We start from the raw sequence: 18,242 nt of genomic DNA, 5'->3' as shown, positions 1-18,242 counted from the left end.
AGGAATAAAATTAAGATTTATTGCAAAATCTCTAGACAGATTGTATTAATTTGGATATAATAGTAAATTATTAAAACCAATAGTTGCCAATTTTATTGCTAAAAATTCACTGCTCAATTATTCATTTATTGCCTTAAAATTCCAATTACACCGTTTAATTTAATTATTCAATTGTAATTTGCGTTCAATTTAATGTGCACAGAGAGAACGGATATTCGAATTCTCCCTCATACGACCGGAAGTCTCATAAAGCATGCAGTAGCGACGGGGTGGAGGATCGGTGGAGTCGACGAAAGCCGGTGGAGAATCGGTTGCCGAAATGTTCGCTCGCGCGTGAGAAAGCGCGCGACTTTAATTACAGGAAAGTACGATTCTAAAAACGCGCGTCATGTTATTTGCGTCCCAGCAAACAAAACTCGTGAGCTACAGAGCTACGCTAATATAGACTACATGGCTTTAACTGCGCACAGATTTCCATGAGATTTTCACAGATAAAACTTTCTAGAATTTAATTGGATTTAAGTAAAAAATTCGGTCCAATTTCCTCCAAAAATCATGAAAAATCTGAAGAAAAATTTATAGAAAACCAACTTAGAATAAAAATGAATTTCTCCATTGGTTTTCCAGTGCGATACTTATTTAAGCTTGAATTTCTAATCGGAATCTGTGCGTGGAAAATTTTAAAAAATTTCTGTGGGTTATCAGCAATAAACGTAGGGGTGTACAAAGAAACATTGCACGCTCGATATCAGGTCGAAAACAATGAGTGGTTTACAACACATTGCATTCTGTCTGTATCTGTCAATATTTCTAATGCCTGGCGACAACTTGTCCCCGCATATTGATAACCATGAGATAAAAAGTTAAATATGGTACTTTTCAAGGAAAATATCAGGAGGTTATCAGAAAATACCAGAGTGTTATTATCGCGAGAAACAATAAGGACTAACCTGGAAACTGAAAAGTAAATTTGGAATCGTATATGTTTGGAAATAAAATAACGTATTTTCTTTCAGTTTAGTTCGTGATTGCTTCAAAAATTCACGTCATGAATTACAAAACAGTGATAAAATTACGTTCACTTATTTTCTATTTTCCCGAAAAAAAATCAAATCAAATATTCTAACATATAATATCTGAAATTGCTATAAGCGTGGTTGCATTCCTACAGGGGGGTACGCCATTATTTTACTCGCTGATGTAAGTACTGTAAAATCATCGCTAATTATAGGTTTGAAATCACCCAAGTCGGGCGAGACAGTGCCGAAAATCGATATGTCCTTTGTCATTAAGACGACGACGTAGACCTACGTCGTCGGCAGGAAGTATCCTGTTACGTGACGTATTTACGGTCGCTATGCCTGGAGAACACGACCGTATGTCGGCTGCGATCCTTGTCGTGTCGCAGAGGAAATTCGTCCTCGTGAGATCCTCGGCGAGGAGGAGGACACGGCGGGAGCTACCCTCTTGCGCCTCGAGGACTTGCGTTCGACTCTGTCTTGCGCCTTCGAGAGTGCCTGTTTCACAAATGTTTATAGCACTCACGTCGCGAACGTGAGTTCCAGGCGCACAAAAATCTCGAAAGATATTTTCCTTTTTTTTCCCGCTCTTTCTCGTAAACCGAGCTAAATCCGGACGGCAACGCGACGCGCGCACTATAAATCGTACCGCCCTTGAGAGAGAGAGAGAGAAAGAGAGAGAAAGTTCGATACCGACGACGGGAAGAGAACGGTGAGAGTGGAAATTAAACATTCGCTCCTGCGCTGCTCTGTTTACTTTACCGCGAGGTGAAGCTTTCGTCAGGGACGGAAGTCTTCAGAACGATATTTCGTTTTGTTAACAATTGAAGAGGACGGAGGCGTGTGATAAGATCGCGCGCTTTCTTCGGGCCGCAGGTATTAAAATAACGTGTACGAGATGTTTTCGTTGAGATAAAGTATAGATATAGAGTAGATAAAGAGTAAAGTCCTGCTCTTGGTTTTGTTTCATTTAACCTTAAGTGCGTAACTTTGCACATATGCAAAACGACTTTTCGATGCTCCGTATACTCTCCCTTGTAAAGTTCGAATTATAAACGCGCGGCTTTGCACATTTGTAAAGACCCTTCTCTGGCCCTACTTTCCTTTCTGGATGAGAACGCCCTTTTGGGCCTTTCCATATGTAAAGGGTTCAAATTAGTAAAGAAAAATTTTCAAAACGTTTTTTTTTAGGTTTCTTTTAAACAGTCGTTATTTATTTAAAAAATAGAATGCTACGAAAAATTACGCATTTAAAGGTTAATAGATCTTGTCTTAACAAAACATTCCAGTGTTCGATTTATCGATATGTCTGACGTTAAAGACAGATTACGAATGGTTTGGTTTCAATTCCTGCTCCATATCATCAAGGATGTCAGGATTCGAAGGAAAGCGCGCAACTTTTGTAACATTTAAGCAAAGAGCTTTCGGAAACTCACTCGTGCGACAAGGCGAGTATTCCTGCGACTCGTTGAAGTTATTAGCGACGACCCAGCACGTGCCCACTGGCTCTCTTCTGTTGCCCGCCGTGGACTCCTTGTTCCACCTACTGTCATCGGGATCGTACTTCGGCTGCGACACCGAGAACCAGATGTACCTGGGCGCGCATGCCTGCGAACATAAAACAGAGATTGCACCGCTATTAACGACTCTCGACTGCCTTTATCGCGGAGACGCGGTCGTTTGTGCTTTCTAACGATCGCTTCGATCACAATTAAAACACGCGTCGTCCGGTTGTCGGTTCCGCCGGTCGTTAAAAGCGCTTACACATCGGGGAGGAAAAGGGAACGCGCGTACGACGAACTTGAAACCGCATGTTGCGGCATGTTTATGGTCTCACCTATACGTGACGGCATCACCGTCGACAAATCGCGCATTAAGACTCGATTCTCACCTTCCATTTAACGTTGAGCCGTAGTGGCGGCCGGTGTAGCGGTATAAATCGCTAGGAAGATAGATTTCTACCATACACAACCGTTTCACAATTATCTCGGCGTGACCACAGGATTTTAGAATCTCCTCTTTGTAGCGCCGTAAAAGAGGCTGCGATAAATTAGGTGGGTTTTACGTTAATTAGTCTCGCATACTTTTCCGTCTCTCACAATAGGGGAAATATGACTGCGTTATTGCTGTTCTGCCTAACGGCTCATTTAACGATAAATGTACGGCAGGAATACAGACGTGTTTAGTAACCGCGGGAGGCACATTGCGCAATCCGCACGGATCATTGCCGCATTTAGAGGTGTATACGCGCTTTCCGCGAGATTACAGGCGTATTTACGTACGCGCGGCTCGCGCACTTTGATGATTCCTTAGGAGGTAAAAACTCCATTCTGCTGCATAATTTTCGCTGCATAATTTTCGCTCTGCCGCTAAACATCATGCATTACCAGACATTCGATTATTGCAGACAGATACCATTAATATTAAATTCATGCCTTAGGCCATTCTCCCATAAGTACGCCTTACATAGACAACCTGTAATTTGATTCCATTCCGGTAATGCACGAATGATCTTACAAAGTCCCTATTGCACGTAATGCAATCCTTTCCTCCAGAACGGATGTCCTTTCGATCAAAAACGCAACGTTAAATGCGACGTTGATTTTAGCAGAAAATTAAGAGAGTTCCTACTTTTTATCACCGTAATTTCATAACTTAAATTCGAACTTTAAAAATTTTAGCTATATATCGGTACAATTAGAGATACAATTAAAGTCGATCTCGGCTCTCACGTACGTCAAAAAGCTGCAACATAAAATAACTGACGGCTCAAGGTTGAAATAATTTTTCTTGATTTGATTTCTGGTGCCTTTTTATCGATAGTAAGCAAGTCATGATTGCAAGCGAATGATTGTGAAAAATTGCTCGTTAGAATTTCAAGCAAGATCCTATCGTTCGCGACATGTTTTTTTCAGCCACAGACCTGTCCGAAAGACGATTGCAGAAACCGTTTCGTTAGACGGTCCGGTCTGACCGCGAGCTCTCTCTCTCACGCACAATGATCGTCGCATTACGTCAATCTGTACTTGGTCAACCAACCAGGAGCAGCTGATGGCCTTAATAACGCGACGTAACGTACGTGCGAACGGTATAACGGCGGTATTTATGCCCGACGCCTCAGGTCTACGTTGTAAATCTCTCGAAATACGTGCCCGGACAACTCATCGCGAAGCACATTGCACATCAACGCGATTAATTGTTGAAATCGTGAAGCAACTGGCGGTGGCATTCTTCGGGTGCTATCAAGTGTAGCTTTATCGGGAAAATAAAGAACCGCGTTGTACGTACCACTTGCTAATATACTTTAAATGTTTCTCAAGGTTACCAGTAGGCATAGCATAACATAACGAGGTTGTATAACACAGTCCTTGCGAGATATTCTAGAGCGTCAAGGAAACGTCATTATTTCTTTCATATTTCTGCGGTATTATAATAAAGATGATAAAATCTCGTCCGAAGATCGCTCCGAGACGCGTGGCTTCAGAAATAGCACGGTGTTTTCTCGCGCGATTGCATAATTTGTCGCTGGCCAACATTTTAACTGTTTTTCAAGGTCGCCTGGGTAAATGGGCCTTAACAAGACGCACGCTGATTCCGCATGCACGAGAATCGCGTGAACGATGCCTGAGAGAGATGCTGTTTAGTGGAGTAAAATTATACGGGCGTAACGTTCGCGAGAGGAACTGTGCACACACGCAACCATGCATTATTAATTGCGAGCCAATTAAGGCCTGTTACAACGGCGCGTCATTATGTGCATCCCTCTTGAGGGATTGCCGTGGCCCAACCTTAATCGAAAATTACGAAAGGACTTTTCTCCCGATTAAGTCGTTCCCTAAAGAAAATGTAATCAGGCCGGTGATGGATCCTCGGTACTTGAGATTATCGGAAAGAGTCGTCCTTAATGACGATCCATTTTGTTTCGAGCGGACTAATTAGAAGAAATCAGGGACGTAACTGTACTTAAACGACGCGTCATTATCGGTGTACCTCAAATTCGTACGGACGAGCCCTTCGCCAAGGAGGTACCCGAACTGATTGTTCCGCGAAAGTTTTTGTTCGCGTTCGCAGAGCACGGCTTTTGAAACGATGCCGGCGCACCGCAGGCCGATTGAATGTAATGATCGTCACGCTGCTGGTCCGGTCGGCCTATCGACGATCGTCGAAGGAAGAAAGACGGAGGACGCGAGAAAAAGAAGACGACGCGCCGAAGTGCCGCAATTTATCCATTGCGCCAGTTTAGCTCAATCGCTCGAGTCCGTTCTAGTGCGTGCGATCTGCCCGTTTGTGAACGCTCGAAATCGTTCGTCGTACTTCGCCGATACGGGTCTCTGATAGGCCTGATCTGCCGACAAAGTTAATGTATTATTTCGCATGCGGTATACGGTATACCCTAAGGAATTTGCATTAAAAGCAGAAAGAAGAGACGACAAAACGAGAATTCTCTGTTACTCCATTTTAATTAAATGTTAATCTAATTTTTCAACCTGTCTAATGCATTAGACAAAGGTTTCATTGTTCTTTTCATTTTTCTTTTTTTTCTATTTCAATCTATGCATTGTACGTTCATTAAACAATAAGATTATTCTTTATACGTTGAAGTATATTGCGATTTTGCTCGGGGAGATGTAAAAATAAGAACTATTCTGTCTGAGAAATACCAGAAATCCTGCTTTAGAAATGCAACATGATACATTGACACGCGGACGAGAATGCATGCCGTTAGGAGTCTTGAAGGCTTCCTTTACGCACGACTAAAAGCGCAATAGCTGGAAATAATCAATCGCTGGAAAATGCAATAAATTATCAAGCGCGAGGTGGAATAGAACGAAGCTCCGGTCTCATAGCCTCGAGAATGCGTTTCGACGATGCGAAAACTCGTGCTTCGCAATAAGTGCGAATAATTCGCGGTTCATTAGACAGAACAGAAGAATCTAAATGCCGCTGGCGATACGCCACTAAAGACAAGCCTTTGACTGGTATAGGGCAGCTCGACCTCACGGCTTTTGCGCAACCAAATCGCCGTGAACAAACACTGCTAATAGCCGGAAATTAGTTCCATGAAACCCGACTGTATATTTAGGGCGACGATTAAATACATAACCACGAGAAATTAGGAGATACTGTTTTCCTTTCGCGTGACAAAGTCACGCAATAAATGTCGTTCAAAATTTGTAGAGATAAAAGAAATAACCAAGATATTTCTGCAATATTCATTTCTTTTTTAATACTTTCTACAGCGAAAGTGAATCGCTTTGTGCAAAATATTTTCTAAAGAGTAACGTGAATAATCCCACGACAGAAATATTAAAAAAATCCATAACATTTAATTTTCAAGTCGTTTCCTAGATACAGTGCAACGGTGCATGAAGAAGATTACAAAGGAGTCCCGCAAACATAATTAAACATCGGCATAATAGTCGTGTATCAGACAATCAGACTGCGCGATGATGATTCGGAGGAACCCACGTGATGAAATTTCGAAGGTGTGGCTGGTTCGCGATTTGCGCTTCATTAAAGAGCGCGGAAGAATTTAAGGGGAAATAACGATGTGTATGGTGTATACGTGTGTACGGGCCGCTTTCGAACAAGCGTTTCGTGCGGCAGGAAGCTCGCGGCAATGAAATTGCCCCGACGAAAGTAACGTGCGTCTAATTGTAAAAGAACGGGAGGAAGGGAATAATAATATCCGTCTACCGCGGCGGGCGCGTTCCGCCTCGCCTCGTTCGCTTCTCCTCTCCGATTGCACGCGCGCGATCTACTCTTCATTAAAAAGGACCACTTGAGCTTAAAGATGGTTAATGACACGGTACTTTTAATGTCTTCACTCGGCCGCTCTTCCTCGTCTTTCACCGACGCGACGGCAACGCGCAAGAACCGTACGGCGCGGCGCCGCGGAACTTTTTCCCCGTCGCGTCGGCCCATGCACGAAACGCCCTTAAACAGGCCGTTAAAGTGAACGAGCTCCCTTTTCACTCGGTCCTCTCTTCGACCAAGCAGCGCAAAAGCCTACGAAATGTTTAAGATACGCCCAAAGAACGTTTGAAAGAAGGTCTCTAGAGATGTTTTCCAGACGTTTGCGGCATCTGCCTCAGAAAATCCTTCTTGCTTGAAAATCGCATATCGGCGTTCTCGAGTTTCTCTCTTTGCATCTACAATAAGTTTTTCATTTCCGTTACAGGGCAAGTGCATTATAGATACAACGCGCATAAAATGGTGAGACACGTTATTGTAATCTGCAACACCGTTTCGCTTGGCCAAGCAAGATCTTCCCATGCTCGATGCACTTATCAGAGCGTACTTTAGGACCTCGGCGGCGACAACGGTTGCCTGGACGCGCACGTGCGTAACATGTTTTGAACAATAAAGGTCGAACGTAATAAAGAATAGGACGACCATGCAGGACTATATGTCTTCGAATCGTAAAGTTTGAACCTTAAGGACCACATTAGGCCAGATTCAACCTTGTGACAAACAGGCATCGATCTATTTTCGACTCGAGTGACGTAAACAGCGGTTTTTCCTATTCTTCCTTTCTCGAAGAAGTCGCATCGGATGACCTGATTAGCGAATGTTAAAATCTTCCAGAAATTTTTGAATCTTTGCACATCAAATTTTAACTGTGTAAACTTTAATACGTATTTTGAAAACCACAAGGATTTTGCCAGAGATATTAAAATTGAAAAAATTTAGAACTTTCGGTAAACAAATGCGCGTGTTTCGTAAGAAAGAAGCGAAGCTTCGTCTGCTGATTCTCATGAAAAGAGGCAATCGACTTACAAATTATGGGACTTTTTTACGGTAACGCGAACACCGATACGCTTTATCTGCGTTCGATCGATAAATCTGAAGAAGAAAAGAGGGTATCGTTTCGATGGGGCGCCTCGACGGAAGCGAAAGTTATTTTGAGGACTTGAACGAGGTCATCTCGGGTCGAATACACGCAACGACGCTCGCTCGGATAGATCGAACTGCATTTTTAACGGGTTGACAGTCCGTTTAAAGAGCAGATTCATATTCTGTGATTGCCGTGAATAATTCTCCAAGCTTTTCTCTTGGCTTTTTTTCGGATCAATCAAACTCAACGGATATAAGAGACTAAATTGATAATACAAAAATCTCACTTTTCTTGGGTTTGACAAAGTGTTTTATCATGCGTCTTATATTCATTGAGGTTTCTTTGACATTTCGTATCTTCATTGTTATAATGTACATACAAAACGTATGTACATTTAAAAAATGAATACTTTACAAAATTACAAAAGACGTACATATTTGAAATTCTTCTAGTGTTATTCCGTGTTTATTATACAAATGTTGGAGTCATGCTCTCGCGGTTACCGACCTGTGACTTATTGTTAGTTCGTCGTAACGTTAACGCAACGTATATTCACATATTCTTCTCACTCGAGTTGCAGCAGGAACGCATTAGGCTACCGAGAAGACATACCCGGAACTCAACGAACAGTATAAAACACACGGAAAGTGGCACGTAAAAGCGAAACAACAGGCAAAAGCCGATTTTATTCGGGCGAAATGGGCTGGTAATGGTCGGTCATAAAACGTCGTACGCTACTCGTCCCCTGTACGTAACAAACTTTAAGATATTTTGTTTATCCCGAATTAAACTAATGACAACGAAGCGAGAATTACCGGCGGAATTCACTCTGTGATCGCGAAGAAAAATTCGCTGATTCGCCAACATTTCTTGTCGAGTTGATGGCGACATTAAACTGTAAATAAGTGTGCATTTAAGTACCAAAATTCGCTTGGTCGAGATAAAACTCAATAACTTAAACGTTCAAGATTTCTCTGGTACATAAATATACACATTTGAGAGATTATCTCATCCTCTATTAATTTCCTGTATTATTATATCCATTTCTCTCGTTATTTCTTTAATGTCATCATTAATAAATGAATTATAATTATTCTTTAATTATTATTATAATCTCTTTTTACAAGACGATTTAACAAAAACTTGCTTAACTCTGTCGCAAACTTCTTTGGGTACAATTTAACTTTATCTCGCGATATGACCACTAAAGAGTCGCTTGAGTGTATTCTGTGTTCGTATAAAAAAAAAATTAGCGAAAACGAAGAGGGGCAACTACCGCTTTTGGAAGCGCGAATAAATTATCCGGAAATATATGAATGGCCCTTTCGTCTGAATTTGCTCGGCTCCCGTAGGAACATCCTTCACCTGGCTCCCGGCTTTTTGCCGGGGAAAACAGCTCTCGCGAGCGACAGGATAACAGAGCGGCGGAAGAGGGATATTTACGTGATGAAGGTGGAGTCTAGAAGACGGAGGTGGTTTTGCGCGAGCACATCGCCTTAGTTTCGAGGTTGACTCACTTCGTGGTCAGTGAGTCACAACATTATTTATACATCATGCGGTTGCAGTGCGGTCCAGCCGCGGGATCGCGGCCAGGCGCTTCAGATTGTTCGTCCAAGATTTACCTGCTTAAAGAGGCCTGAGGACTTATCAATCGGTCAATGGCTCGCCGCCTACAGAACTTGAGGATAATCATAAGATAGAATTTCATGAGTATCGTTTATCGACGCGAACGCGTACGCGATAAGTTCCACAATTAGTTTCTCATAATCCTGTATTCAAAAAACGATTAAAATATATTTTTTCTATTTCAGTACGTACACGAAAATAAACAAAGTAAAACGTGCTATTTCGTAAGAAATACGCAAGTATCATTGCACAAAGGTAAAAATATAACCGTTCGAAATAATTATACGATCGTTTTTCTCCTCGATGTGAAAAATCTCGCTGTAAAATGTCTCGCGAGATTTTCTCACTGTCAGAAACGACGTTTCCGTATCCCACGTACGGCAACGTCGTCAGGATGAACGCAACAAAGTGCATCGTCCATATGAGCCGTCCGGAGGGCACGAAAGACCGCCGCGGGCAAAAAGCGGGCGTTTAACGGGCGTCGCAATTTGTCCCGCCGACAAAACACAGGACCGGAATGCGTATTGTCCGTCCGTTGGATTATCCTTCTGCCGCTTCAGCTCCTCCTCCCTCTCGTCCGCCTTCTCATCGGGAGGCGGACGAGAGGCGTTGATGCGCGAACAAGAAGTCATCGAAATTTATTTCTGATCCGAACGAGCGCGAGCCGCGAAGAGATCGGAGACTGAACTGGCGTAATCTCGATGAGTTTAATTTTCGACTCTATATATATATTGTAGTTACGAGAAATTAACGTCATTTTCTTACACATTTCCATTGTCACAGAGATCAAGTTTGATTCAAATGATAGCTTGTTCCCAATAGTTCCTGTTAACAGATTGATCAAGATATTGCGCTCTATTATACCTAGCAAACTTACGACTGACATTTTCCATGACTTCATATACAGAAAGTTCCGCTACTACCACATTACTTCAAGAATGTAACGAGAAAATAAAAATTCTAAGCTACGGAAATGTCGAGGCTATAATACTTTCCAAATTGTAAGCCAGTTGATCAATTGTAATGGCTAAATTTCGCGCACTTAGGCACGATACAGCGCACAATGGTAAAGGCAATGTACAACTATCTCAATCTTTCGAAGGAATTTTTTTGTCTTCTTTTTATCTCGATCACTAATGCCTACTGCGCGATGCGCGAACACCCAAAAAAGATCGGCGGCACGTACGAGGACAGGATGATCAACGACGGCACGCGGTATCTTTCGCATAGCCGCGAGAATTTCTCGAACATTGTCCTGTCGGTTCTGTCTGGCAATGGTATTTCCATTCTCGCGGCCGCCGACAAACGACGATCTCGGACCCATCGCGCGCCGCACTCAGGAACCCGCCAATTCCCAAAAAGGGCGAGAGTATCAGAGAATGAAGAACGGGAGAAGCACGAGGATGAAGTGGCGGAAGGTGGCGCGGAACGTGAACGACGAACTCCGGCCGGCAGAAGACGAAGAGCACGAATAAAAGGGCAATGGAGAGGCGGGGGGGAAAGGCGGGTGGCAGCTACACAGGGGGTTCGACAGAAGGACGGCGAAAGGGGACGAGGATTTCGTACAAGGCTCTGCTTTCAGGCCGGGTCGCTGAGGTCGCGATTGTCCTCTGCTTTGATAGCGCGCGGTTGGACTTGCTTAACTTTTAATCGATGCGTTTTTGCCGACGACGACGGCGGCGACGGCGACGGCGATGCGAAAGCGAAGGCGACCCGCCAACGGAGACAACAACATCGTGACTTTATCGTCCTGCCTCGACTATATTTTATTGTTGCCGATTGTTCCTTCGTTTCTGCCCCTCTTCACCCGGCGGGACGCTTTTTTGCCTCTAAAGAGTTCTTCGGCTCCGGTCCTTTTTCTGCATCGCTCACCGCATCCGCCGAATCTTCTCCTTGCAGATTTAATCAAAATCAAACGTCATGTTAGTGCAACGAAATTTACAATACGACAATTTCGATCGAATTGGATTAAAATTGAATGGCTATGCAGAATTGATTTTATAAATTATTACTTCTACGTGAAATTTTTTTCAGATTTAAAATTGGTTTTTGGAAAAAAAAAGATCATTTTCTTCAATAAGAAAGTTATCAAATAATAATGTCTGTAATGGGAGAATTATTATATGTACTCGATTGATTTTAGCCTTTCACGATATTGAATCAGTAAAATCATAATAGCAATAAGGAATAATCATTCGATAGAAAGTACATCGTCAAATCTCGCATCAAATAACAATGTATCGAACCGTACCTTCGCTTTATTTGGCAAGAGAGAAAGAGAGTGCGCCGAAGAAAGGGTCGAAAGAAGAAACATCTGGCAACAATCAACGCAAGAGCTGCATCTTTGAAATGTCGGTAGATCGCGAGAGAGAGAGAAGGATCGGAGGGGGCGCGACAAAAAAACAGATTAAGAAGTGCCGTTGAATTGGATCGCGGTAAAAAAGGACGAACGCGTGGATGATGCGTCCGCCGGAGGATGCGCGAAAGGGAGGAATGCGTCCAGCGGTGAAAGGTCGCGCCGAGTGGTCCTGGTCTCTATCCCGACGCGGACCTCGCATTTGCCGACTCGCGTGATGATGTGAAGACTATGAAGTGGACCTAACATTCCGCGCGATCTGCGGAATTACTCCAACACACGTTGTACGTAGAGGAGCGAAAGGGCAACCAGGAAGAGCGACCTTTTGGTACCGCCCTCGTAACCACTAGCTCGTTAAATCGCAACGACGCACGAGGCATCGCATAATGTCAAGGCGTCGGTTTGTTACAAGAGCCCTAAATCATGTTTTTCGGAATAAAATATGACAGTATTCTAAATCTATAAAAATTAAATTTATTTAATCCTTATCCATGTTTGACTGAATTTTAAGGAAGAGAAATAAAAAAAAATCCATGTAGTTTTTGCGAGACCTAGACGACCTAGACCATGACCATGTAGGAGATACAATATCGATGCATAAAGCTTCTAATACCTTCCAGCATTCACGGAACCCTCGTTCACCTTTCGTATGCGGCTTCTGCGTGCGATCTTTTGTCTCGAGGGCAATTAGTAGCGTGGCGATCGCGAGGTGATCGACAAGTGAGCGCGTGAAATTCACCGCTAGAGATCGAAGACGAGTCATTATCCGTCAATGGCAATCGACAAAGAGCATTAACGAGTTTCTATTCGATAAGATGACAACCGCCCACGGATACTCACGGGCTCGACCTTTGTTCGCGGTGGCGATAAAAAGGACGTAAGCAGAAGCGAGAGAAAAGACATTTATCCGATTGCGCGTGTGTATCTACATGACATTTACATATAGGACAATATTTATCCAGCCATGTTAAACGTCAGTTGATTTAATACGTACGAATTATTCGTATTGGATAAAAGTTACATATCGCAGTGTTGAAAGAAAATCAATTGGATTCTGTTAAAATATAATTATCTTTATATTCAATTATTTGACTGAAAAATCCTATATTCAATTATTCAACTTGTAAAAATCTTGTCTTGTTATAATTTTGATCACATATATAAATACTCGAATATCTCGATAAATTATAATTCTATGATTCTATATATAGATAGATTATATGTCAAGATAGAAATCACACAAGAGAAGCTTTATTTGTTTTGTAGAATGACATCAATTTGCTTTATTACATTGATTGATGGATTTATCGCGTTTTAATCACCTTCATTGAAGGGATGAGTTCAAATTCGGATCAAGCGAGACACGAGTTTGCGTGCTCACGTTCGCATATGATTTTCGAAAGACATCGAACTCGCTGATAGACGTCAACCACGCGTGACGGGAATAAGATAGCCGCGTCGACACATTGTTTTAGCGCCATAGACAGACGCATTAAAGTCTCTGCACGGTCGTACATGCGTCTCACGCGCGCACCTCCGGTCATATTATAAGAGAAGACACTCGGCAACTTCCACCGGCTGTATCTTTTTCTCGAAGAAACTAATCACTCATAAATCGAGTTTTACCGGATTTTTATCTTTTCTCTTTATATTGGGAACCTATTAGAAGTCTAGGAACAAAGTGATCGCATGCCATCGACATGTTGTCCGCTTTTTCCCAACCACACCAATAGATCAGTGAATAATTTATAATCCCCTCTATTTTAACAATATAACGCGCTATTTTCCATACACATATCTTGTACATAATTTTTAATATTAATTATCCAATAGTATAGTGGACAATAATGAAGAGACATGAAAGAACGAAGTTCTACGAAAATGTGAAAGAGGAGAGTATTTAGAACGAAGAAGCGAGGCACGTTTCTTCGCGTTTATCTGTCAGCAGTAATTACTTATCTTTAATTGCAGGGCGGGGAGCAGGGCGAGAGGAGGAGGAGAGGCCAAAAGCGATATGGAGAAAGCGAGATATGGAGAGTAATCGCGGAAAAAGCCGTACGTTTACCAGGGAACGCGCGGTCTCGCATTCTGAAATAAGTAGATAATTCCGGCATAATGTCGACGCGTCAGGCAAAGATGGGAATGTCGTTGACGGGATAGCGTGCGGCGACGCGCTCGCTATGTGAAAATTACGCGAGCACGAGAACGATAATCGTCGCTAATACGCCTTTCACATACGAATGTAGCCTTATTTATGACTTTCTTCCTCGCTCGCGCACCCATCGCCCGTCACGAGGGCCCCCGACTCGTTCTGACCGACCGTATCGAATTTCCTCGAAATCCACCTAGTCATCCACGTATCATTTTTAACCGAGCAATCACTCGGGATTATTACAGCGTTATGAACGACTCGAGGAACGACAAGCGGTCGAATGATACTTTGCGATCCGATTCAAAACCTCGTAATCTTAATTATTGCTTCCATTTTCGTGAAAGACCTCTGATGCAACGTATTGTAAAATAGAATAAACTTATACGAAATATAAATAGAATAATATTTATTGGATATTTTAGGTTGGAAAGTTTAAAGACAATAAAAGGAAAAAATAATAAAAATAAATGTAAAATTTAACTAGATGACAGTAGAAGTAATATAACGAAATTAATTATTCGTCAGTTCACTGTGCATGCCGAAAACTTTGATACACTCCGACCGGCTGCAGATTTGCAAGCGCCGCTTCCTGAGACTACCCTTTCTCCCCGCTTCAATCTTTCTCCTGCGTTCAAACTTCGCATCCGCCATCACAGGGGCCACCGCAGCCGCGCGTGATGAGCATACGCACATGCGTGCAACGTAGAGCAGTACACATAAAGATAGATAAGGGCGGCTCGTACATCATAAGGGCCGCCGCACGGTTTGAAGGGGGAGAAGGGAAAAAAAGGGAGGAGGCCAGGTCTCCCGGGAAGGGCAGAGATCTTCGCGCTAGATTGGTGTCCGACCTTTCGCTTGCGCAGGCAACATACTCGTCGCAAGAAGCGCATCCCGCAAGACGAGGGCGACGGGCATGCCGGCGTTACATTGCGAACGTGCCGGCTCGTCGTAACGGGGCTCCGCCACGCACTCTGAATCGAAAATCTGCGTGGAAGCTGCGAGCGGGCGGATAATGACTTTAACACGTATCGCGGACGGCGAGTGTTGATCAGATAACGAGAGAACGCCGCCGAAGACAGCTTCACGAGACCGAAGGGACCATAATTTCATGTTTCGGAGAAGTAAACCGGTGTAACTTGAAAATTAACTACTTCGACATACCGTTGTGTAATCGAGAAAATAAGTTCTATTCCATCTGTTTCGAGAAACCTAGATTATTTTTCACTATCTATATAGATGGAAAATAGAAATTAATGAATAAACTTTACGAATTTATTCCCAATCTAGTAGCTATACATATCACGCTAAATATGAATAAACGTTTTTTAACGTTGCAACAAATATTTCTTGATTCTAATTACCGCGTAACATGATTGCTTCATCAAAAGTAAATAACTTGACTTCTGAATTCCGTGCTAATTCGACCCGCTCGCGAGACGTCTCAACATCACAAACAAAACGTGGAACGCGCCGGGAATTCGTTTGTTTTCGAACCCTGAAATAGAAGCTGCGGCCTTCTGGGAACGCACGTCTGTAATCTCTCAGGAGATCTATCCGAGACCTCTAGTTATAAATCCCACGAGTGAAGATATTGAAAATTTAAAGAAGATATTGCAATTAACGATCTCTTCGTTGCTCACGTTTCTGTTTTCCTAATTATTCTTACTTATATTCGTTTTAAAAAAGATTTTAATCTTCTAAAAAAACAAGAGCTCTCTCTCTACTGAGAGAGTAACTCAACTAGGTCTCCAACGTCTGTTTTCATTGGAGTGTATCGTTTATTTCGCTAAACAGCTTTCGTATAACGCCTTGGGATTTCTAAGAATTATAAACACAATGTATGCGCAATTAAAGAGTTAACATCCGCTGTAATTATGAACTCTGGCAACAAAAATGAGTATAATCTTTTTACCATTAATTATTATTATTTTATCACAAATTTCCCATCTCAGATCAGTCAGATATTTTAAATCGTCATGTACTTTAATGCTTCTAATTGAGGCTTATGTCAGTTGAATATCAATTGCATACAAGTCGACTCATTAATCAAAAATCCAACGTTGCCACGCGCGTAATTAATTACCGTTGCTACGCCTTAAGCAGTCGCGCGCGTTACCATACCAAAGAATTATTACACCGTTAACGCGCTGACGTCTGACGGTTAAAATGCAAGTCGTGCATTTCGATATCGGAGGTCGGACTTACCAGAATCGGGCCTCCGTCCTTGCTAGAAGCTGAGACCGTGGCGCCGAACCACTGCAGGGTCTTGTTGTCGATCTGGCTCAAACCGCCAGCGATATTTGGATTTCTGACGTGATTGTGTCCTGTAATAAATAAATGTTTTTAATATATTATTGATAATTTACATAACTTAGACATCGAGTTATAAAAAGCAATCGCTATACGTATCATAAAAATTTAAATACAAGATATAATCAATTCACCAGTGGATTTAATGCATTTACAATTAATAAAAAAGTAATTAAAGAAATAATTTAAATTTTATAAGAATCGATTTTAAAAAAATCGATTTTAAATAAACAAGTTTCATGTTTATTTAAAATGTTAAAGAGTTCAGAAATACATTCATTTGTAAATTTGTTATATCTGTTAAGAAAAGGATGTGCTTTTGTGAAGAGTAAGAAAAAATAATTTTTTCAGATCCATTCGGATTACTCCGAGCGGTTACTCAGACGTCGTATCGGTAGTAGGAATTAGTATCTAGTTATCCTGTCAGGCAGTCACTTAACTGGAAGTAACCTAATATGTCGCTGAATGAGATGAAGCGAACACGGTAAAACCGAATGGTATGAAGCGGCAAGGACGAGTCTTACTGACGTCTGCACCTGGTAATCTCGCTATAGGGTTAATCTCGGTCGAACTCAACCTTCGTGATATTCATCATATCAAAGGTACCATTTGTGGAAGGTAATTTGCTGAAGAATAAACCAGCCACGCGGTATCGGGCAGACAAGGAGTATACAAAATGATCGATTCGTGAATTGCGTTTCTTTCTCGAGGTTCCCTTATTATCCTTCATCATCGTCGAAAACGGATTACAAAGATACATTCATCCGATAAAGAAATTTGATTTGTTCGAACGAGGAGAACACGAGTGTGTCAAATCACACATCGAGAACGAGAAAGATTCTTTGCTAACTCTTCTGTAATATTCATAAAAAAAAACATTTCTCACATTTTACAAATAATACAAATAAGAGAGAAAGATGTTCTATCCTGAATACGTAATAGAGATATAATCTTGATAAATAATTTGACTATTATTTAATGAAAATGATTCAACAACGTCACGCCACGTAAGGTCGACCTTGCAATTATCGTTCGATGATCTCGAGAAAAGAGTCGCGGACAGGTGTCATAGTGGAGCTGCCTTAAGAGCGTTCTGTATTTTTCTTTTCGATTTAGCGAACCCGTTAGCCCGTATCGATCAGCTTTAGTTCTTAAAGGGAAGTTGTCCTTCGCTTCCCAATGCTTACCCGAGCTTACCGGATCGTCAAGACTGGGAAACTAGCAGACAATGATTACAGTCTCGATTGTCAGAATTAATTTCGCCCTCGACAACTACTATCTTCGTAACAACATGCTCTGTGCTTAACAAAACTTTGTTCGTATATCAATTACAATTCAGTTACAAATAAATTGACTTTCTTACGATTAAAATTAATTATAAATCAGAATACACTTCGTGTGATAATTTGATCACGCCTCATGATCTACGTGACTTTTCATTTCTCATCGGTATGCGCGATGATCGGACAATCGCGAGTGCATTCGTGCAACTGTGAAGTATTTTCGACCTTCGGAAATTAGTCCTTGAGCAGTAAGCGGCAAGAAACACCGTACCTTGGCAGAGGTAGGGCTAGGGCAGAACGGTCTTACGGTTTTCTGTATTAGGCATCGTCGGCTTCTTGCCGGGGGACGGTTCTCAGTATCTCCGGACAGTCCGCTGTGGGCTGTGGCACTTCGATACTCGGCAGAGCGTAAGGCGAGAGGAGTTCCTCGAGACGACGTATATTCGCTCGAATGGCCGTAGAGTGAGTGACCTCGGAGACCTGGACGAGATCTCTTCCTCGTACGCAGGCAGAATCAGCGATACACGATCGAGAGGATCGTTTGGCACTTGGACGTGCCGCAGGTGGAGTAGCGAGATACATCGCAAATAAGGATCGAAGGCGAGAGATCGAGTGTAGTTCTGCCCGGATTACAAGGAAACGACCTTCTCATCTAATC

General features: G+C 42.3%; 1 protein-coding gene across 3 annotated transcripts in view; it reads right to left on the bottom strand.

The window, feature by feature from the left end:
• Positions 1-18,242, bottom strand: part of If (integrin subunit alpha inflated) — a 70,746-nt gene that overhangs the window by 22,537 nt on the left and 29,967 nt on the right. For all 3 annotated transcript variants that reach the window (XM_071699358.1, XM_071699357.1, XM_071699359.1), the window contains exons 4-5: positions 16,197-16,315; positions 2,456-2,627 (exon numbers count right to left, since the gene is read on the bottom strand). In XM_071699358.1, the coding sequence (XP_071555459.1) occupies positions 2,456-2,627; positions 16,197-16,315 (291 nt within the window). The remainder of the gene's footprint in view (positions 1-2,455; positions 2,628-16,196; positions 16,316-18,242) is intronic.

The sequence above is a fragment of the Temnothorax nylanderi genome, unplaced genomic scaffold (genome assembly GCF_030848795.1).
Source record: "Temnothorax nylanderi isolate EJ_2023f unplaced genomic scaffold, tnyl_v1.0 TNYL_tig0018_pilon, whole genome shotgun sequence".
Taxonomy (NCBI): domain Eukaryota; kingdom Metazoa; phylum Arthropoda; class Insecta; order Hymenoptera; family Formicidae; genus Temnothorax; species Temnothorax nylanderi.
This window is presented reverse-complemented; position numbering and strand designations above follow the sequence as displayed.